The 23,377-nt window shown below is 33.1% G+C and overlaps 2 protein-coding genes across 3 annotated transcripts; both read right to left on the reverse strand.

Annotated features, from left to right (window-relative positions):
- Positions 1–24: 24 nt before the first annotated feature.
- Positions 25–1,067, reverse strand: LOC123676086 (5'-deoxynucleotidase HDDC2). Its single transcript, XM_045611775.1, has one exon. The coding sequence runs from the start codon at positions 844–846 to the stop codon at positions 265–267; it is 582 nt and encodes a 193-aa protein (XP_045467731.1). The 5' UTR covers positions 847–1,067; the 3' UTR covers positions 25–264.
- Positions 1,068–1,502: 435 nt separating this feature from the next.
- LOC123676087 (peroxidase) lies at positions 1,503–19,595 on the reverse strand. 2 transcript variants are annotated; one of them, XM_045611776.1, is made up of 12 exons: positions 19,442–19,595; positions 14,429–14,614; positions 13,244–13,488; positions 10,651–10,827; positions 6,164–6,360; positions 5,477–5,672; positions 4,889–5,234; positions 3,625–3,781; positions 3,237–3,407; positions 2,978–3,176; positions 1,953–2,058; positions 1,503–1,893 (listed from the first exon to the last, which is right to left on the reverse strand). In XM_045611776.1, exons 2-12 carry the CDS (start codon positions 14,605–14,607, stop codon positions 1,752–1,754), a joined length of 2,115 nt encoding a protein of 704 aa, XP_045467732.1. In that variant the 5' UTR covers positions 14,608–14,614; positions 19,442–19,595; the 3' UTR covers positions 1,503–1,751. The 2 variants fall into 2 exon arrangements, with proteins under 2 accessions (XP_045467732.1, XP_045467733.1); XM_045611777.1 differs by lacking the exons at positions 14,429–14,614; positions 19,442–19,595 and adding an exon at positions 13,788–13,899.
- Between the last annotated feature and the right edge of the window lie 3,782 nt (positions 19,596–23,377).

Below are 23,377 nucleotides of genomic sequence, written 5' to 3' on the forward strand. Positions count from 1 at the left end.
GGTCATTTTGGGTTAATAAAATTATTTTTAATAGTGAAAATTTATTTCATTCCTTATTTATTTTGCATTACAAACGAAAACAAAACTACAATATTATTTAAAGGCTTCAATCAATGTGCAAATAATTTGGAGGAATACAGAATTCCCCTATATTCAACAGTGTGATAACAAAATAAAATAATAAAGCTGCTTAACACTCAATAAAATAAAAATAAATTAATGTGGTGAACCAAGTCTTTAAAATTTAAAAGAGGAATTAACTTTTCAAATCTGTCCATTTGACAATTCTGATTTTCTTTTTGTTTTAAGTATTTCGACCAAATTATTGATGTAAGTATTCTGAAATTTTCCTTCAGTCGAAGTGAAATATTCTTGTAGTTTGCCTGGAGTGTTGTCCCTTTGCTCGTAGAAAGTAGCTGAAAAAAGCATATCAAAGCGATCCAAGTCCTTGACAAATTGTGCTTCAGGAGTTTCTTTCGCTTCATATTCCTTATAAAGTTGATACATATAAGGACCAATTTCTTCCCCCAGACAAGAAGTTATGGTTTTCATTGCCTCATCTTCCATTTTATGTTTCTCCTCTTCAGGTATGTTATCTCTAGGAGTTATGTCTCCAACTATACTTTCTGCCAAGTCATGAACTAAAGCTAATTGAAGACATTTTAATCTGTCTAAGGTAGAATTGTTTCCTAGCAAAAACGTCATCATAGCCATTCCATACATATGACCAGCAATTTGCTCATGATTTTTCACATCACACTGCTCCCAACCCCTTCTACTGCTATGTTTTAAATTATTCACTAAACCAATGAATTCTAATACTTTTTCTGGTTTCAAGTTTTCCATTTTTGATACGAATCACCGATTCTCTGACGAAAAACTTTGAGGTAGGTATAATGAATATTAATAGGAACTATAGATGATATCATACAGTTTGTATTTTTATGAGATAATGAAAAAAGCAATCAATGCAATGATTCCTACGATAAGATTAAAGCTATTTCTTTGTACACTAGTGACACATTAAATGTAGGTTAAGTCAATGAGTAAAAGAACCGTTACGTCCACAGATAATCGATATTTCTTTAATCATGGCACAGAAAAGTGCAATTCTTTATTCTGCGATAGTGTTTTTCACACACAGTGAAAAATCATTGTTCTCTTCAAACAATGATATAAAATTAGAACAAAATTTGAGAACAAAATAAAATGAAGGAATCTATTAGCCCGAAGAAAATCTAAGTACATAACTTACGATGAAGATAATAGATGGTGCTAGTTCTATTGAATTCTAAATCTTGGAAACAAAGCGTTTGCTGTTTATGAGATTTTTTCTTGGAGTCATTCGAGTAATCACACCTCTTTGTTCGTGATTCCAAATTTGAAACATCCTGTATACTGTTGAAGATTCCATAATTCTATACATACATAGGTACCTATAGGTTTCTAATATTTAAAAAAATCATTGCAATTAGGTATTCATGTAGATTGAAATGGTTGAGTTTTTAAAAAATATTTATTAAAAAATAATTATAAATACTTAAAAACTAATCTTCATCTTTCTTAAGCTCAATATGCACATTTTAAACAAGTTAGTAAGTACATTACCTATTGTAATAATGACTTTGACATTTTCAACGTACAACAACACACAGTTCTTATAAGAATAATCCTTATGTTCGAAATTTGTACAAACAGAACTTACAACTGACTGATTATTTGTAAGTTCAACAAAACAATATAATTTGTTTCTATTTCTTGAAGAAAAATTCTCCAGATCCAAAATTGAAATCGTTATTCACAAGGGGTGCCGAAGAAAATCTAGGACCATTGGTGTCCTTCCATAAGGAAAGATCAACTGAAGGTAGGGACTCGCATGGGACGACAGCATTACTAAAAAAAAAGATTGAATTTTGGCTGGACTGCGAAAAAACATCACTTCTTTATCTTACCTATGTGAAATCCTTTCAAAAGCACGTGGTTGCATCGACTTCACATCTTTGCTGTTATCACAGAGCAAACGTGCTATGCTGCTTTTTCTTATTTCGTTCAATTGATCTGGAAAAGGTTATAGTGAAAATTAAATGTTATTCAAAATTTAAGTGTTTTTATAAGTTAGAAGCCACCAGTTTTTTGCGCTATTTTCAGGGTACCAGACTTGTCTATATATATATTCGAATTATTAATCAAATAAGTGTGGCACAGTGTGGCAACAATGTATTTTTTTTGACATTTCTTATGTCATTTGTGTTCAATAGGTTATGTCACTTAATTGTGCAAATATACACTTTTCAGCAAGGTTTGAAACTTTGAAAGCAAGTACTGAGCCGACTTGGTACAATTTTCAAATTTGTCTACCATAGTGACGAATAGTGAGTTGAATGAATAATGTCGTCCATGACCTTCTCTTCTATCACAAATGAGCACTGATTTTGATAAAACAATTAAACAAGTTCTAAGCATTTTTGAAGCGTTTACCCTTTCATTATTAAATGACATAACCTATTGAACACAAGTGACATGAGAAATGTCATAAACTTAAAAACAGTGTTGCCAATATAACCATTTAAAATTTTATCATTCCTATTGGAAAACCCTTTTTTAGTTATGTGCTCTTCAAGGGTGCAATTAATGAATGGATGAACAAGCTCTTAAGAGCTTTTGACTTCTCGTCAGTGCTCATTTTTTATCACAGCTATCGCACCAATAATGTTATGATATTCTGGTCATAACTCAAAAATGAAATATAGCTACAATCTAAAATCAATTGATCCCTGATTGCTTGAATTATGTTTTGTATATTAGTATGTATTTATTGTATGTTGGATTCGCATTAGTTCGTAGAAAAATAAATGTTATCTATGCGAAAAGTACTTTTCCCCCTTTTGACAGCAGTTGCGTGTGGAAAAGTATCACTTTCCGCACTTCAGAAAATAACTTTATTCGTTCTTTATATTTGTATTCAAAATTTTCTTACCTAAAGTGAATCCAGTTTCTCTATTTCCATTTTCGAACCAAAACCTATCTCCAACTCTGGATCTGTAGAACTGTTCTGTCAAAATACACAAGAAGGTAGGCCCAGCTAAAGTTCCTGGTACATGAGCCTCCAAAGTACCACCAACTGTCAAATCAACATCGTTAACATCTTCATACAGCTGAGATAACTTGTTGACATTCTGAAATCGAAGACGGAATCATTTATATTTCTCAACTTTTTTTTGGAGGAGTTGACTCACTTCTGGAGAAATAACATCTAAGAAATCCTCGAAGACATGTGCTTTCTTCAAACCACAATAGGCTCGCATGTCATTGTAAGAGGCTAAACCGTGATCTCTGTTTCTTTGCACATCGAAGGCCTTCAAGTCCAAACCGAATTGCATGCCATCTCTGAAGAGGAACTGCGTGATCTGTTCAAAGGAAAATATACAAACTATAGAAAAATCTCGTAACCCTAGATTGATGTAAAAATTTGTCTGCCATAAGCTAACATGTTAAATATACAGTAATATGAAATGGAAGTGTTCTTATTTGAAAAAGAGGCACAACAATAAAAAATTTTCGAGAATGATTCCTCGATTATCACTTGGTGAAACAATCGAAATGATTGAACATTTTTGTACATACCTCGCTGTCATGGTACTGATCGTTCATGAGTTCTGGCTGAGTTCCAAGTCCACGACACAGATCTGCAAAATTGTTGCCTTCCTCTATTATACCTGGCCTGTTGAACCAATCACTCAAACGTAGATTACCATAGCTCGATCTATGTTCAGTCACCAGACTATGGGAGAAAAAAAACATTATAGCGCTAAAGCCAGATCCCAAATTTCAAAAGGGTATTGAAAAAAAAGGTGAAAGAGTATTTTCCAGAAAGGCAAATTCATCCAAATGATTACTCTGGCTAGCAATATACATATTGAGCCTCTCATAGAAGTTCAGCATGACTTTTTGAGATTTATAAGGGCAATTTCTGCTTCAATCTCAATCATCAAGCCTTTGAAAGGAGTTTGAAAATCTCAGCTTTGAGGTACCCATGTAAACATGTCAGGGGCTAAAATTTGGAGAGTGAGTCAGGCACTGAATCTGCTTATGCAGCGACATAATCTGCGCGTGAAACATATCCTGCTGAATAGCGTGTGGATAACAGACTGTGTGCTTTAGCACCAACTTGCTGGACGCAGAAACTCCGCATCACTTTCTTCTAAAGTTTTACAATACCAGTTGGAACCCATTCTAACGGAGACGCCAACAACTTCAAAGAAGTAAAGATCAATAATGACTTCAGATGAAACTGCTCACCAAACTATGACTTTTGGTCTGTGAAAAGACCTGTTGAAACGCTCTAGGTTTGTCAGATGACCAGTAACGAAAGGTTGGTTAGAAATACACCCTCAGAGATTAAATCGCTGTTTGAGGAATTTATTGAAGAATCAACTGGTAATTGTTTAGAGACGCTACCTTCAGTCGATTGGAAACAATTCCCGGATAACCATGATCTCCTATAGGTGCATCTTGGGATCAGTATGCAAAATCCATCATCCTGTAGTACATGCAATTTGAAGAGAAGAAGCTTGTTACCGTGTAGAATGAGAAGGACTGCTCGAGAGACGCCCTCACTCTACTGATGTTTTCTGGGGTTTTGGAGATTGAAGACTAGCTCTTCTTCTGCTCACTCATTGCACTAACTATTATTTAGATATTTTGCACTCAAGACAAAATTTTTTTTGGTCAGTTTAATCCATATTGGATTATGCTGACCACGATATTAGGAAGACTGGAAACTACACTGTTCACCCTTCTAAATGAGACTCCTCCTATAAATCTTGCCATGGCGCAACCGTACATTCTATTCTAAAGATCTAAAGAAGACAAAACAAACCCAACATACTCTAAACCGCCAGCAATTGCAGAATGGAAATATCTGAAGGCAGCCGTAGAATGCTCATTGATGATGGTAGGATTCACATTTCCATTGTAATCGTTGACAAACTGTCTCGTATTGTAGAGTATCTTGTTTCTCATGGAGTTCTCCAAGCCTATGAAGATTGGCAGCCACTCGTAGTAAGAGATGAACTGATGTTCTGCGATGGCGATCTTTCTGGCTTCCTGGAAGATGGTTTCGTCGTTCCATTGAGGATTCAGCTTGGCCAAGGCGTCAGCTATCCTATTGTGTTCTCGGAGAAGGATCACCTGAAGAACTGTCAGTTGGGGGTTTTGGTTGACTCGGGCATCACCTGGAGAAAAGCAGTTTTGAGATGAGGTTATAAAAAACTTGAAAAAGTTTTATTTTGATAAAACAATTAATGAACGTTCTTGAAGGGTGTAACTTTCCATGAGTGAAGGTCATGATCTACTGTACAAATGACATAAGAAGTGTTAGAAAATATTACACAGTATTGCCAACATAAGGTACCCAAGTTTACACGTGTGCTTTCATTTTAAGAATCACTAGATCAGAGGGGGTTTGAAAATTTACCTGCAGCATAACAAGCTTCTCGAGGGTTTCTGATGGAACAGACTCCTGAAGCATTGTTGTTCCTTGGAGGCCAGTCTTGATTGTTACGTGTTTCTACTAAAAGTCGACCGCCACTGAACTGTCTCAGCTGTTGGTTCATTTGTTCTGAGTTACCATATACAATCGAGAGGTCCAAATAGTGATTAACAGCGGTTAGCTGAAAAAATTTACGAAAATATAAGAGAAAAACACCACAATTTTATGACTTTCGAAGTGAAGATTTAAAAAAAATCGAGCTGTTTATTCTTAGAGTTCACCGCAATTGAGGTGGAGGGTGTATATGGCAGGGAACACTGAGTTCCCATACTGATGATTCATCATTGTTTCTGGAATCATTGCCTAACCAAAATATGATAACATGTTAATGTTTTCTTGTTGTAGCTCGTGTTTTACTATTGTTGGTGAAAACAGTTAATTACCTACTCTCTACGTTTGTTTCACCAATTCGAAAACATCCTATACTACGAGAAGGAAATATCAATCAATTTTCAGATTCTATTCACATCGTAAACGTTAATCTATCTCCAAGATCTAAGAAACAAACATAATTAACTCTACTGTTGACCAGATCACAAATGATCTGAATGTCTAACCTTTCACGGTTACCATGATACCGTCTTAGCTACCAGATGATCGTGACGAACTCACCTGTTCAGCAGGCTTGTTACCACCCACACATCTGCGATCACGATCTGTAATGGTCCTGAGGAAGTTCATGCATCTTATGTTTGTTTGTCTGGATATCGGATCGTCATCTGAGAGTACTATTGGGAAACAGTGCTCTGGTATGTTGGCGAACTCGAGAAGTTGACCGGAGGGACTGCAGCATCTAGTCGGATGGGGTTCTGCAAGGGAATAAGTTTGGGCCCTTAATGAATTTGAAAAATATAAGATGTAGTGATCTTGTCAACGTGGTGAGGTCTCCAAAATGCGTTGTATCAATAAACAGTGTTTAATACTCATAACAGGTTTTATTCATTTTCTAACAACAGATATATGTAGCGTCACTCAACCTTAATATCTCGAACGATGGTTCTCAAATTTTGACACGCATGTATCATACCAAAACAGTGTCTTATTTTTATTGCTGTTCTTGAAGCTAATGTAATGTTGATATTCTTGAAAATATTTTCTTATGGATTCTAGGACGAAAAAAGAATGCTCTAAAACAACTTTCTTGCAGAAATTTGGCATATTCCAATTTTTTTTTATAATTTTCTGCGTTCAACGAAATTGTGAAAAATATTCGAATGAGACAATGAAAATTCATTGTTTTATGGGTGAAGTGATATCAAGTAGTTGAAAATTAATGATAAATTAGTGAATTGAGATTTGTAGACTAGAATAAATTAACGCATGTATAGTGAAATTTTTTCTCGGAATTTCAGATGCGAAAAAGATAATGAGATTCTGCGTTAGCCAATCTCCTCCTTCATAGTGTGTCATTATTCGTTAAGCGTGTAATTAATTATTCTCAAAGCATAACTCTACGCGCTTATGCAAGATGTTGTGAAAACAAGGCCAGTGTTTTTAAAAGCAGAAAACTGAGTAAACTGCTTATTTTTTCGGGTGTTCAATCTAATTGCTCATTGGAATAGATTTTTAATTCTCACAATTTATTTATTGGGGGCAAAATTTTGGTGAATGAGTATATTTAATGTTGATATTTTAAGGTTATTCTTGTTGTTTTTGAATAAGCAGGTTATTTATATTTGATTTTGTAAAATAGCTTTGTCGAATGATATTCGAGAGAAAATTTTTTCGTGTTTTTTAAATTTTGTATCTTCATTAATAGCAATCCAAAATTTTTCTATTGTTATATTATATACCAAAAATCTCCTAAAATTCATTTCAAGCAATTATTTAAGGTTGATAATATTTGCCGGCTTAATCATCACTTCAAACAATGTATGACAAAATCGATTAGAATAAATAATAGCATCAATCACATCTAATTAAAATATTAACTCATGTTATAAGAGACTACTATCAGTAAAAAACCAGCATTGATAATTTTTCTCATTAGAATGATAATTACGAATATTGATACTACCTACATATGTAGTTTGAAATGTCTTTTACTGAAATATGGAGGAAAATATAACTACATTTCAACTCTAATCTGCATAATCAATAGCTAAGGAATTTTTTAATTTCTTTATATAGGATGTCATAAAAAATTCATTAGCAGGTTTCTAATAGATTAAAAATTTGAGACGGTTTTCGATTACAATATCATTGCCTATGGAATTGATTCTTCGACAAATCGATTCGATTATCATTGTGACAAAAGTCGGGTGAACCATTTTTGATTTAATATCTATCTTACTTCCAAGAATATTTGGAATGAAAAGCGATAAATATTTTCAGATGTAATACCACCAGAGTTAGCAAATGCTGCTAAAATATCATCTCAAATTTGTTGCTGAATACATATCTATCAAATTATGGGATTTTGACGATCATAAGTCTCATGCCACAATACTCAGAAATTTTTTTTTTTTGGTGAGCAATTTTTTTACTGTGGATATTGAACGAACAATCTCATCATATTTAACTGTATTGAGTTTGGATCAAGCTAGAAAACATAAAGCTTAGCTTAAAGGTTCTGATTCAGAAAATATTAATTTGTATCTTAATTATGTACAGGGTGGGCAAATTTCGATGTTTTAGCACTACAACTTTTAAACCAGAGGACATACACAAAATCGAATACCTCATTCTCGTTCGCTTTTTCTGAGAAACTAACAAGAGTAGTATTCATTTTTGGCTACCTTCTTCTGTTTTCGAGTTATGAGCGAAAATTGGAAAATTATTCTAAAGGGTTTTTTTCAGACTATAGAACTTTAAATTGCAATAAAACAACGATGGATTATTCGATTGACATGAATTTTATTTATCCGCAAGATAATCTTGTGGCATTACATTTTGAATATAATTTCTGTCATATAACCGCCACGGCTGGCTCGGATGTAGTCCAATCTGGACGTCCAATTTTCGATGACTTTTTCCAACATTTGTCCGTTTTTCTGGATGTAACACTTGAGGATTAGCTTCACTCCAAATGCTGCAGTTTTGTTTGTTGACGTAGCCATTCAACCAGAAGTGCGCTTCATCGTTAAACAAAATAAAATGGACGTAGTGCGCGATACGTATTCCGCACAGAACCATTATTTTCGAAATGAAATTGCACTATTTGCAAGCGTTGTTCAGGCGTGAGTCTTTTCATGATGAATTGCCAAACCAAACTGAGAATAAATCACTTAACAGCTATTAAATCGGTCGCCATCTTGAACAGTAATGCCAACTTAAAGTTATATATCTCGAAAAAAAACACCCGTTAGTTTGAGATTTAAACTGTGAATAAATGGAATTAATAACAATAAAATTTGTGGTACTTGCATTTTAGATATTGTGAAATAGAAACGTAAGTCGAATTACTGCAATCTTCATGATTATAGTAAAAGCATCAAATTTTAACAGTTCCTATCGAATAGAGAGAATCCGGAGAAAAAGCATGACAATCAATAATCATTTAATGGCAAGTTCAAGAACTCACTTGATGTAATTGCGAAATGTCATTGATCGAGAAATTCCTTCAGAGATTGTAAAAAAAAAACTGTTTCAAGTTTAATTGATACCCAGAGAACAGCCTTAGGCCAAGCGTTACTCTTAAATCGGATACAACTAATTATGATTTATGCGCTTGAAGTCGATTTCTATAAGACTATTAGTTTCAAAATTTTATCACTGAATTGGTGCTCTGTTATGTGAAAAATACGCAGGGAAAGTTGTCATAACGTTAAACGGAATTCTGTTGAGTTTGCTTCTGTTATCCGTTATTTTTGTGATATGTTGTTAGAAAGGACGACAAATAACAGATGGATTGTGGATGACAATTTTTAAAGGACACCTGGCAATCATTATTTCGAATATGATCCATAAATTTGATACGAAGTAGGATTTCTTATACCCTCTAAAAAAGAAAGGCTTGCGATCTTTGACCGTTCGCTTCTAGTAAAGAGTGTTTTTTTTAGAGCTATAGAACTTTAAATTGCAATAAAACAACAATGGATTATTCGATTGACATGAATTTTATTTATCCGCAAGATAATCTTGTGACATTACATTTTAAATTTGATTTCTGGCATATGACCGCCACGGCTGGCTCGGATGTAGTCCAATATGGACGTCCAATTTTCGATGACTTTTTCCAACATTTGTGGCCGTATATCGGCAATAACACGGCGAATGTTGTCTTCCAAATGGTCAAGGGTTTTTGGCTTATCCGCATAGACCAATGACTTTACATAGCCCCACAGAAAGTAGTCTAGCGGTGTTAAATCACAAGATCTTGGAGGCCAATTCACAGGTCCAAAACGTGAAATTAGGCGGTCACCAAACGTGTCTTTCAATAAATCGATTCTGACACGAGTTGTGTGACATGTTGCGCCGTCTTGTTGGAACCACAGCTCCTGGACATCATGGTTGTTCAATTCAGGAATGAAAAAATTAGTAATCATGGCTCTATACCGATCACCATTGACTATAACGTTCTGGCCATCATCGTTTTTGAAGAAGTACGGACCAATGATTCCACCAGCCCAAAAAGCGCACCAAACAGACAGTTTTTCTGGATGTAACGGTGTTTCGACATATACTTGAGGATTAGCTTCACTCCAAATGCGGCAGTTTTGTTTGTTGACGTAGTCATTGAACCAGAAGTGCGCTTCATCGCTAATGGACGTAGTGGGCGATACGTATTCCGCACAGAACCATTATTTTCGAAATGAAATTGCACTATTTGCAAGCGTTGTTCAGGCGTGAGTCTATTCATGATGAATTGCCAAACCAAACTGAGAATAAATCACTTGACAGCTGTTAAATCGGTCGCCATCTTGAACAGTAATGCCAAGTTAAAGTTATATACCTCGAAAAAAAACACCCGTTAGTAGGGTTTATGAAGTTGGATTTCCATTGGCGAGGAGTTTTCGAATAGAATATTTGACTTGAATTTGAAGATTGTAACACTTTTTTCAAAACATTGAAGTAACCGTTTCTACTATTCTGATATAAAATCAATTAGGAACCATGTAAATCTACACTTTTCCCAAACTGTCATAAGTGTCACTTACGTGCTTGGGTACTTCCAGCAATCATACTCATGTCATGAGTTATTATTTGACCATACTGCATGGCGTTGAGGGTCCACTTTGGGTCATCCACTTTGACATCTGGGAATAGAATTAAACTGACGGTTCTTGAGGGTGGAAGAGGTCTACCACTCTTAGCTAATGGAGGTGTGCTTATTCCTAAAAATAAGATATAGAATTTTTTTAAAAATTCATTCACAGTATAGGTACAAAAAAATGTTTCTTTCGTACAAGTTCAGTACAATGTGAAAACATATTTGTGAAATAATTATATCAATATTTTGTACTAATCAGATTCCTTACACGATCTAGAAATCAATACTTGGATATGGTCCAATTAAAATCCTTTTATTTGTCATTTTGTCTATTCTCTATCAGTAAATTACCTAAGTAACATTGATAAAGACATCGTAGTTCAATAATTGCTCTGGATATTTAATTCATGAGCAACTTGATAGCTACGGTATTTCTTTCACTATTAATTTAAAGAGTGAAAACGTTCATATTGATAATTATGTTATATTGCAGGACAAAATACAGGTTGTTGACTCAGTTTGTCTTTGAAAAATAAATACAGTAATTTTGATGAATTAATGATAAGATTTTTCGAGTGTAGTTCTCAAAATAAACGATATTCTAAATCACGAAACAGAACTTGCTTGTTTGCAGTAGGTTCATCAACCCGACAGTGCATAAAAATGCACTTATAGAATTTTGCATGTTCTAATCGAGGTCCAGTATGCAAATTAACAGAAATTATTGATACATGCAAGAATTCAGTGAAACAAGAGTGGTTTCAATTTACTGGTGATTTGTTTAAATGTATACCTAAATTCTTATGACGATCCTTTGCATTTACAAAACATATAAGATACACTGGAAAATCAGTGCTCATTTGTGAATGCCGAGAGATTTAAGAAAAATTCGTGGAAAACATTATTCAGTTAATCGACTCACTTTTCGTCGTATTGTAAAAAAAATTCCCAGAGATTTACCGATGAAAATAAACCAAAGCTGCAAAGATTTTTTCAATGACAAGTAAGTATTAAAAACGTAAATGAAATTCATAAATCTTCATGAAAAATTATTGATTTATGTTAATGGTATAAGCTTCTATAGGTACCTAAATATGTGTACATTTTCCATACACAATTTGAATTTTCAATGTACCTATCTCGAGGAATGTTATCAATATCAATTATTCAAATGATACAATGTTGAGTGTTATATTGGAATTCATTAATAATAAATAGAACAAATTTTTCAACTTGCACTCAACAATTATGAATTTTCACGCATATTTTACTGTGGAATAACTGCATTGAAAGATAATGATCGATTAAAAAGAGTAGGATAGAAATAGTTATGAACTTACGATAGCTTCCAATAATATGAAGCAAATACAATAGCATTCGAAATTTCCAAATGTCCAAATCTTCGATCTTGTGAACATTTCATCATAATTCCGTACATCTTCAAAGAAAACATTACTTACGTTCTAGTAAACATAAAATGGGTGACGTGATATACCTACATCTAGGTAAAATCTATTCTTTGCTAATATGACATTCACGTAGTGTTCTAGAGAGTTTGTATCAATGATTTCATCGTTTGATTCAAATGACCAACGAATAGAATAGAGAATAGAGGCAAACTTTTCATTAATCGAACTGCTCCTCACCAAAAGTAGGCAATATTAATGATATCAAACTTATTTGATGCGTATTTTGACTTGGATTCACCCGACCATAGAATTTCATCATGACAACCGTACATCTCGAAAGAAAAAATTTCATAGACAACTTCGAATGGATTTCTTACGTGAAATACATCCACGCATAAGAACTATTGCAAATACAACACTCACGTGGTGTTCTAGAGCGTATTTATGATTTTATCGTTTGATTTAAGTGATCATTGAGCAGAATTACGAGAGTGGTATACTGTACCTTCGAATTCCCTTCTTTCAAAACGACCATTATCGTGGACTTGGAAGTTGTTCGAAATATCTCGTGATACAGTTATGCAATGTCACATTTACTCTCATTCTTCTAAACAAGCATGAATCAGGACAATTCTGTTTTGTATTTTATTTATGATCTTTATGTGACAGTAGTACTAAGTAATCACAGAGTATCGAGTGTATATGAAAAACATCCGTGTTGACCACAGAAAACATTAGTGTCGTTGATATAAGAATTTGAAAAAGGACAATTATGATTATTTTTTCATTTCATCATAGTATTGAGAACATAAATAATTTAAGAACATCTAAAAGCAAGGTTAAATCTTTAATTATACAACGTGAGCCTTATGAACTGGGAGATCTTTTTTAATGACATATTTGTGAGAAAACTTCTAAATTTGATACAATATTTCATTTCTAGTGAGAACCTTATTTGTAATAAAGAAATATTATTATTATCTATCAACAGAAGTTAAAATGATCCGAAAAAAATGGGCAATTTCTAATTTTTGGCCAAAACACTAAAAATAGAAGTGAATGAAGAATAATAACGAGATATCTGTTTCTCTCATTTCTCGAAAATATGCCTGTAAAGTCATTCTCACTTACCGTCTCCATATTTGGGAGGCAGCAGTCTAGCATATCTTGTCTGTGGAGTTCCTAACACTGGGTTTCGTAGATTGTTGCAGGAGCCATCATAAGAACGGTAAGGTGTATTGGGACATGAAGATGGAGCCATTCCACATCCTAAGGTTGAGGGATCTGGAGTTGGAGGAGGTGTTTGAGGCACTTGGGGGTAACTTATAGGTGGCTGGGGAAAGCTTGGATTCTGGCCAGGAGGAAAAAGACCATTGCTGGAAAAGAAATCATTGAGTTATATAACAAAACCAAAAACATTCATAAAAGTTCTTAGAATTTCTTAGAATTCTTGGATATGTATAATGTGAAAAAGCCCTAACATGATAATTCTATGACTGATTTATAATTTCAAACATAATCAATTTAAGAGACGACGAGAGAATTAATGAAGATAATAGGTTATGGGCCCAGCGCACTCACAACAAATATCTAATAATATTTTCTGTAGACGGGGAAAAAATATTAAATATTTCCACAAATATACAGTTATACAGTAAAAAAATGTTAAACTCACATAATCCAAAGTTGGCTGATCCAGTTCCAAACGTGGAAAGGCATGGTGAGGATGAGATTTAATAAAAATTAACGAACCGAAGGAACCAAGAACAGATCTCTTTTTAAACCAGAATTTTTTCGAGAAGAACCAACGAGTTCTAAGGAAAGATAAAAGAAACCAGTTTTTTATGTTTAAAAGTAATTAAATAACATCCCTCCAATTATGCGAAAGATGAAAGGCGAATTCGGTAAAATCCACCGTTATGAAATATACGCTTTTAATGGGTAATTTACAGTGTTGCCATCTCACATAGGCAGGGGCGTACCTGTTCAAAGGAAAAATGGCCTTAGTAGTAATTGGTCGGCTTATTTTTTGAAAAGAATTCATGAATCGAGTTAAAATTTAAGGCTGCGATATCAGCAGTTTAAAAATTACGTAACTTGTTGAAATTTTTGAATTCCTGAATTTTTAATTCAGCAGAGAAAATTTTTAACGTACAAACTCCACGCAATATAATCTGTTCAGTTTAGCAGTGCCATGACGTCAGAGATCGTTTGAAGCATCGTTGCCAGACTGTGGATTTTTTCCTAGATTTACGTGACACATTTTTCCAAAAATTCAACCCTTATTACTCTCATTTCATCGTAGTTAATACTCACTTGGACGAAAATTCATATGGCTGATATTGCTCTGGAAAAGGATTGTTGAAATCAATATCGAAGACTTCTCTTGGAGTATTGTGATTGACGAAAATACTATAGTGTGGATCTATTGCTCTTGTAAAATGTGAACCACATGCTAAGACTAGTCCAAGCAGTACACTCCTCTTCATATCCATTTTTCAGCTGAAATTGAAGAGAGTATTAGTCGCATATTTTGAAACCATCAGATTGAGTTCCTTCTTAATTTTGAAGAAACTTATGTTACTGAATTTATATTCTCTTGAACCGAAACTTTTCAAACATATATTATATTTCGAATATTTCTGAACGAAAGAATTTTTCTGGACTTGACTGTAAGTTACTATAACCTTGAATATTAAGACGGCTGGACAATATATGGATTATATTAGGTTACAATGAAGAAGTGAAATAAACATTCTTAGATTAGAATTCTGATCAATTCAGTACAAATCCTACAAGTCATTCTGTATCTGTATTCAAATGAAAGTCAGTAAAGTAACCTCCAGCATATAACAATTAATCTAAGCTGCAGGAGCTTGCTACCAAAGTCCTTGGAAGATTATTGTCTTCCTTCAATGAACCAGAAATTGTCATCAATCGAACGTAAACTAAGTTATTTCACAACTAATTTATATCGTTATTGAAGTCATGGATACAAACGTTATAAAAAAGAATTAGAGAAAGTCTCAATAATATTCGAATAAATATACATATAGATAATGCCGCTTGTATTAGAAGAGATCAATCCAAAAGTGTGGTGTTTTCAATCAATCTTCTCATTTTTAACTTTTGATAATCCACTTGTTTAATCGGTCATTTTTCCATAAAATAGCAATAACTTTAATTGAATTGAGATATGCTGATTTATGTAAGTCACTTATCATGTAAAACTAATTTCATATCCTCATATCACAAAAATTCCACATGTCAAATGTTCATTTAAATAAGACTTCACAACACACGATCGGAATGCATATATTCCTAAAAATAGATCCATGAAAAATTAAAAACCGAATCAATTTTGCAAACATGATTGAATATGTATTTATATTTCATAAGTACTAACTTTTAACTAGCTGTGAGGTTGTCAATATATGCATCCAATTAAAAAGTTTATTTTACTTTTTCGAATTTGTTATTTTCTTATATTATCTTATCCTTCTTAAAGGTATAAATATTAATTTGATTTTCATGATTATTATGTATGCATTAGAAGGTGATTACTGGAACTATGAGTGTTAAAATCAACATAATTCAATTGAATTATTCTCAGGAAAGATTTGCATCTATATTTTTATCCTTTTAAAAATATAATTGATTTATTCCAGTTTTTTTATAGCTTGATCCTTCGAATATTTAGATGCAGTCTTGTGAATGGATCATTTTTAATGAATGGAAATGAATCAACATCACCATAATAAAACTTGATGGTAGAAATTTCAGTTTTGTACTTGAAATGTAAAAGTAAAATAATTGGGAAAAAATTACTTTCTCTCCGAATGTTTAATGTATTACAACACAAAATGGTTCAATCGAATTATTCTGCCAAATTATCGCCAAATAATTGCATTATTTAAAGCATTACTTACGTTGTTAAGAAACTGAAGTATTGATTGACATCTAAATACACGGTTCTTGCAAATAACCGAATAAGGAATTTTTTTGAATTCTTTCTTTACAATCAATTATTCAGTGATCGTGGGTTACGAATTGATATAGATTGTTTATGTAATAATAACGCCAACAAGTGAGGCAATTTTTAAGCGAGAAATATGAAGGTTGTTATAATGTTCAAACACGAAGTTTTTTCATTCATAAAATCACGCATTACAATTCATCACGCATGAATGGTAACACAAAGTTATTCGTGTTACTAATTCGTTGGATATAGTTGGAATAGTTTCGAAGGAAGTACTCTTGATATCTATTTATTAACCAAAAATATTTTACGAAATTTTTGATTAACCTTAAAATTGTTATTTTATAGTTAAATATCAGTTTTCTCATCGATTGTATCTGTAACAAAATGTCATTTACCTTTGTTTTACCATTGTTTTGAGGCCATTTCTTGATAAAAAGAAAAAGCATAAAATTATGGTAAATGCATGCTTGAATAATTCCATTTTTCTCTTTTTTCCGATATTTGTAACATTATATCGACACCAAACAAATGAAAAATTAGAGCATTGATGTGAATTATCAGATACTTCTTTCCATTATTCTGCTTGATTTTTCTATAATTCTGATAACTCTACTATCGCGAAATTTTACACGACACTTTAAATGCTTATTATACAAGATGTTCCTAAATTGGACGTACAAAGGATAATGATACATTCCTCGGATAGTTTTAAGAAAAAAAAGTCCAATAAATATGGTTCCGCAAACGCTTAGTTTTCGAGATACAGGTGTTTCTTGTAGTCCTATTTTTTGTGATGATATAATCAGTCTATCGAATCTTAATTAATTTCCGCTACAGATTGGCTAAAAAAGTACCAAAACTTATAATTAATTTATTCATCACAGCTTACTAACAGGAACTTTATAATAATTTGGATTCCTGAGGATTACTAGAGGATTGTTGAAACCAAAAAGTGTAGTACTGAACCAAAGTTTTTTTTTTTCAAATTTTTCTGGAGTTTTGGAGGAAAGAAGCAGGCACTGCTCCAAAAAAATATCACATGATGAGAAATTTAAATTGGAATATCTATGCCGAATTAAAGTTCAATATCTTTTGAAAGGAAGGTGCAATGAGAAAAAAAACTTGAAACGAATCATACTTTGACACCCTGTATCTCGAAAACTAAACTTTTGCGAGATCATGTTTATAGAACTTTTTTTTTTAAGATGATATACGGAATCTTTAATTTTTGTTTATAGCCCCAATTTAGGAACACTCTGTAAATTGACACTATCAGATCGTTATAAGCGGAAATATTGGGTACTTCTTTTCTACTATTCTTCTTAAATTGTTCTGTTAATTTCTTTTCAAATGATTTGAGATATTCTACGAGGAAATAATGAACCATACCATAAAATTTGCATAAGAAGTAGGTAAAAAGTGGAAGAATGAATCCTACCTCAATTTTCGTGTAATTAAGTTCAAATCGAGAACCGTTGAACAAGCAAATCAGTATGAATCAGATCGAGAAAGAAATTTCCCACGTTCATTCCAAATATAATAATCAGTTTATAAATTCAAATTCGCGAACTGCACACCAATAAACTCAAAATAGAGAAATCGGCAGATCCCTAAATGGTATCATTAATGAGGAAATGTTCATTCAGAAGAGAAGTGCTTCAATTAGCAACTTAACGAAAGCCAACAAAGCTGAATAATAGCTTTGTAGATCAAGATAATGAAAACGTTACCTATGGATTTCAAGGAAATAAAAAGTAAACAATTTATGAATAACTTACATTCAGTGATGTTTGGAGGATTGTACGGTTTAGAACGTATTAATGAAGAATGTATAGCAAAAGCAAGAACCTAATGAAATTAATAGGTTTATTTAAATTTCTGAAAGTTGAATGAATAAAGAATAATTCAATTAGAGAGGAAGTACAACAATAAATTAGGTGTGAATTCTTTTTGAGCGTTCGTTCCATGAAAGATCGCTATGTAATTTCGTCAAGAGGACTGTAATTTTCGAATTATTGAACGTGAATGTTTGGATTCACTGATGAATCCTTCCTCAAACTCGATTCTGTCCGTCCGTACAGACGATAACTCTCGAACGGAAAGACCTAGAAACTTGAAATTTACAGAATAGGTTCAGATCAAGAATGCCGCTGTTGAGCTCATGAATGGGCAGAATCTGACTAGGGGTTCCGTAAAAATAGCCGTTCGAAATATTGTTTTTCGGATAATTTTAAAACTATAAATTCAATTCGAATGAAATTTGAAATTTAGATATAAAATAACAATATCAAAATTCATGCCAAATTTCATGTTGACCGCATTATAAAAATCAGAGAAAATTCAAGAAGAATATCGAAAAAAGTACCACTATTTCTGTAAACACGAATACCAAGTAGATGATATTTTGGATGTACCTAAATATAAAAAACCTATTCAAGCATCGTGCAAAATTTTATGCTGATCACATAATCAGAATCATAGAAAATTCAAGAAGAATATTGAAAACGCCATAGGTATATTTCTGTGATCAAAGATCTTTTTGGGTTAAGATTTTGCGTATATAAGTGAATAAGTGCTACAAACATAAGAAGGTAATTCTGCCTGAAAAATAATAAGAGTTTGCTGGGTATATTCCTACTCCTCGCAAATCTTTCATAGGATGTTAAAGTTTTTTTTCTGAAAGACAAAAATTGTACACCACTGAGCTATTTCAAATTGAAAATAATTTTTGAATTCATCGTTCAATTAAGAGATAATAAAAGCGCAATGAAAACCACCAAATTTAATTTGATCATTTTAACCGGTATCAGAGTAATAAATAGTCAGTTTTCACGACTTTAACACCCTGTATCTCAGAATACGAAGCATTAGGAAATAATATTAATATAGAAAACTGTTGATATTTTTTTAAGGAGACTCACCGCTCAAGTTTGTTGCACTCATTGACAAACACACTGAATAGAATTTTTGTAAAATTTCTTGTAGATAACATCTTCAGAACCATAGAAAATTCAAGCGAATTTTATGAGATATATATGAAAATTAATGAATTGTTTTGTAGAATTTGCAGTATTTTTTTATAAATGTGCGTATGTTCGATTTATCTTGAGATAATCACCGCAAATTAAAAATAAAGAATTAATACATATTTGTTCAACTTGGCTAACAAAAAAAATTTTTTTGACATTCGTTTCAATGAAGATAGTAGATAATAATAGTCACTTCATAAAATTCTTGGTAAAAAACACGTGGATCTTGAACGAAATAAAAATTTCAACTACCCCTTAATTTTTTTTTTCACGAACCCTTAAAAAAGTTTATTTAAAAAAAAATATCTTCAGTCTCACCTGTTTGTTTGCGTTCCCCCCTTCAGAAGTGGAACAAAGCTGCTGTTATCACAACGATCACTGAGAATTAGGTACAGTCATGTGCGTTCATATCACTGGAATATTTTTGTTTATAATATCCCTTCTTATAAGTTTCCAGTTGAAGGAGAAAGTGAATTGCTCCACCGGGTGAGAGACAAAGTCTGAGACGAGGGCTCCATCCAAATTGGTATTTCCTCTTCACTTCATTCTGTTCCAGATTAGACACACTCTGCGGTTTTCCGAGACAAGGATACATTTTTCATCATCGATCAACTGTGAGGAAATTTGAATTCCAATCATTAAAGCAATCTGAAGGAAAAACGTTGAAATCAGTCGGTGAAAACACAAGTTCAATAAGTATGTGAGTATAAGATGAATAAAATATCCTTGAAACTAGAAGAAAAAATTGAAAGCACTGTACAGGAACTTTGGAGCGCTCATTCATTCATACGCCGTTGGAGACGCTCACATGTATGGCATGTGATTAGTTCATTCAGATACGTGTTCTTATTCTCTGAAAACAATTTGTATTAGGCTTCCACCGTTTTGCAATAAATGGCTGTAGCGGTAAATGGTAGTCCAAATAAATAAGTCGTAGATATCATACAATAAGCTTTGGTATTTGTGAACATAACGCTATCAAAATATTAGTCGATTTGTGTTTGCATCATAAAGTTATTCAAGATTAAACATGCCCTTACGAGCCAAATTCTCGTCATTTGCGAGAGGTTCTGATTTATTCCTCAATATGAAAAAATCTGCGGCTGAAGCTCATCGAATGCTCTCAAATACCTATCGTAAAGCCGCTATCAGTGAAAGAACGTGCCGAGAGTGGTTTCAATTCTTCAAGAACGATGATTTTGACGAAGGAGACCAGCATGGCGGTGGAAGAGAAAAAGTTTTCGAAGATGCAGAATTGGAGGCATTACTCGATCAAGACTTGTGTCAAACGCAACCAGAATTGGCAGGATCATTGGGAGTGACGCAACAAGTCATTTCAAAACGCCTAAAAGTCATGGGAATGATTCATATAAAAGGAAATTGGGTGCTGTACGAATTGAAGCCGAGATATGTTGAACGGCATTTGCTTGCTTGTGAACAGCTGCTTGCAAGGCAAAGACGGAAGGGATTTCTGTATGGCATTGTGACTGGAGACGAAAACAGGGTTCATTACGATAATCCCAAGCGCAGAAAATCATGGGGATATCTCGGCTATGCTTCCACGTCGACGGCCAAACCGAATATTCACGATTCCAGGATCATTCTCAGTATTTGGTGCGACCAGTTCGGCGTAGTGTCTTATGAGTTGTCAAAACCGACTGAAACAATCACAGGCGATCGTTATCGAACGCAATTGTTACGTTTTAACCGAGCATTGAAAGAAAAAGGTTTGCAATACAATGAGGGACTTGATAAAGTGATTTTACAGCTTGATAATGCTCGTCCTCATGTTGCGAAAGTGGTCAAGTCCTACCCCACCCGCCGTATTCTCCAGACGTTGCTCCCTCGGACTATCACTTGCTTCGATCAATGGCACACGACTTGGCTGACCAGCACTTCCGGTCTTATGAAGAAGTAAAAAATTGGATCGATTCGTGGTTTGCTTCAAAAGATGACTAGTTTTTTCAACGCGGGATTCCTACGCTACTTGACAGATGCGAGAGAAAGTAGAGGCCAGCGATGAACAATACTTTGAATCATAAGTGTATAACCAGTTTTTTAAAATAAGCCTTGAATTTCGGAAAAAACGGCGGTAGCAAAGTTGTACACCTATGTAACACAAATTCTAAAGTTGATAATAATCCTGATAAACACAATTACTGCACATAAAATAAACTCTATCATTGATTCTAATCACTTTCTTCAGCAAATAAAACTGACAGTTTTGTCGTCAGACTTCAGAAGTGGACAGAGATCTTAAATCAATGAATTAATTAATATTCAGTGCTGTCGACTGCAGTTTGTTGGAAAACGCATGTAATTTGAAGAGACTGTGCATAATAATTGCTGGAGGTTTTCAGAATCACAATATATATATTCACCTCTCTCTCACGTCAACACTTTCAGTTCATTTTCCTTTGAGGAACTTGTGGAGTCGTTTCATGTATACCATAACATGAAAAGTATCTATAAACATATAGTGAATTCCACCGATAATTTGATTGTTTTCGACAAAATATTGAGGCTTAACAGAAAATCATCTCTAGAATTGAGTTATTTCAAATACAAAAAGAAAATATTTCCAATCTTTCTTTTGTTATTCTACATAGTTGAACATTTGCAAGGGATGTGCAAACGACCTTCACACTTGAGTACATCCCACCCTTGAAAGTATGTTAATATTTACTTAACAAGCTGACAGATCAAAGTTAGTTTAAGAAACTTTATTTATAACGTTTCACAAACCAGTGAGAAATTAATTAATTAGACGAGAAAAATACATAATCATTATCCCCAAACAATACTCTAACAATTCAATTAGATACTACAAAGTCGATACTATACGAATATCTATGAAGAAAAGAACAATACATCGAAGAAAATAACAAGGGAAAACAAGATTATATGAATGATTGTGAAGAAATCGATTTAATAACACGATACACTTCTTCAACAATTTGGACGCAATTACATTATTACTGGACAAATTACATTTCGTCATGTTATGAAAATTTGCCTGCTGTTTTTATCCAAATCATGTAATTGGAGCTGGTGAGGTAATTTTTTTCATTTATCGAGTTGTGAGTGAATTACTTCTTTCAGATAATGGATGATGATTATTTTTTGGATTGGTTCTTTTCGTGGAATGTATAAAAACCCTTTCAAGGTTCACTTTTACAAATGTAGCCTTGGTTGTTTCATGAAAGTGGAGTGATTTGTCTGACACGATGATCTTGAAAAAACACGGCAAAATTCTATTCCTATTATTGTTCAACAAAATGGCATGAAAAAATTTAGTATATAATTTAAAAAAGTTGATAGAAACATTGTCGGTTTTCAAGAACTGATTCAGTGACAAAACTGGTAGCTCAAACTACTTTTCTTACAAGGTTCTTCAGTGCAGATTCATTTTGATTCTGTGCCGAAATCGCTTCATCGATTTTTTCAAGTTTTGAAAGAAACATTCGCATGCCAGTTTAAAATAAACTCATCATTTTTTTCACAAAAAATTTACATATTTTTACATATCTAAGGTCTCTTTGAAAATTGAAAGGTTTTTCAATCTTATCTTAATTATTTCAATGATGAATTACCACATTTTTAGTTCATTCATTCTGATGAAAAAATACGTTCTCGTATATTTCAATTTGAAAATTCAGAATATAAATAAAGAGAAATATTACCTCAGAGTAATGAACATAGATAGAGGGAGCATATGTCATTTTCAGTAAGCAAATTTTTTCCCCAACATGAACTTTCAAATTTGACATGAAGGTCGCGGAAATGAAAACATATCAGTGATATGATATTTCACTCAATTCGCGCGATTCTCCACAAAGAACGTACTTCTTATGTCCCATAGTGAATCAACGTTTCATATTAACTCAAAATATATTGAAATAAATACCTAAATATATCAGAAAACATACTTCAAGCGCGCCAAACGACGTGAAACAACCGATGACACTAGGAGATCAAGAATTGCCAAACCTTGGATTTCAGCAGGTAGATATAGAAAATAATAAATATTCTGATTATTATAAATTCGACAATTTGGGAAAATATCGTATTCCAAATATTCAAATTTGCATAAATAATCGAGAATCACCCAAATAAATATTTCATTCAATATTATATACATTCATAATGGTATAGTAAAATTGTGGATTTGAAAATATATCACAATCCGACAACGAAATCTAACCATGTTGGGGACATGTAAAAACTGCGTATACTCTCTCTATCTATGTTTAT

The sequence above is a fragment of the Harmonia axyridis genome, chromosome 3, assembly GCF_914767665.1.
Source record: "Harmonia axyridis chromosome 3, icHarAxyr1.1, whole genome shotgun sequence".
NCBI classification, from domain to species: Eukaryota; Metazoa; Arthropoda; class Insecta; order Coleoptera; family Coccinellidae; genus Harmonia; species Harmonia axyridis.

Bases quoted from the DNA above. Each gene is read 5' to 3' on its own strand.
- LOC123676087 (XM_045611776.1), bottom strand. From the start codon at position 14,607: ATGGATATGAAGAGGAGTGTACTGCTTGGACTAGTCTTAGCATGTGGT. The intron at 5,235-5,476 runs GTAAATTTTCAA...GCTTTTCTCCAG, and splicing joins AGAAGCTTGTTATGCTGCAG to GTGATGCCCGAGTCAACCAA. The intron at 3,782-4,888 runs GTATGTTGGGTT...TTTCTCCCATAG, and splicing joins GCAATTGCTGGCGGTTTAGA to TCTGGTGACTGAACATAGAT.
- LOC123676086 (XM_045611775.1), bottom strand. From the start codon at position 846: ATGGAAAACTTGAAACCAGAAAAAGTATTAGAATTCATTGGTTTAGTG.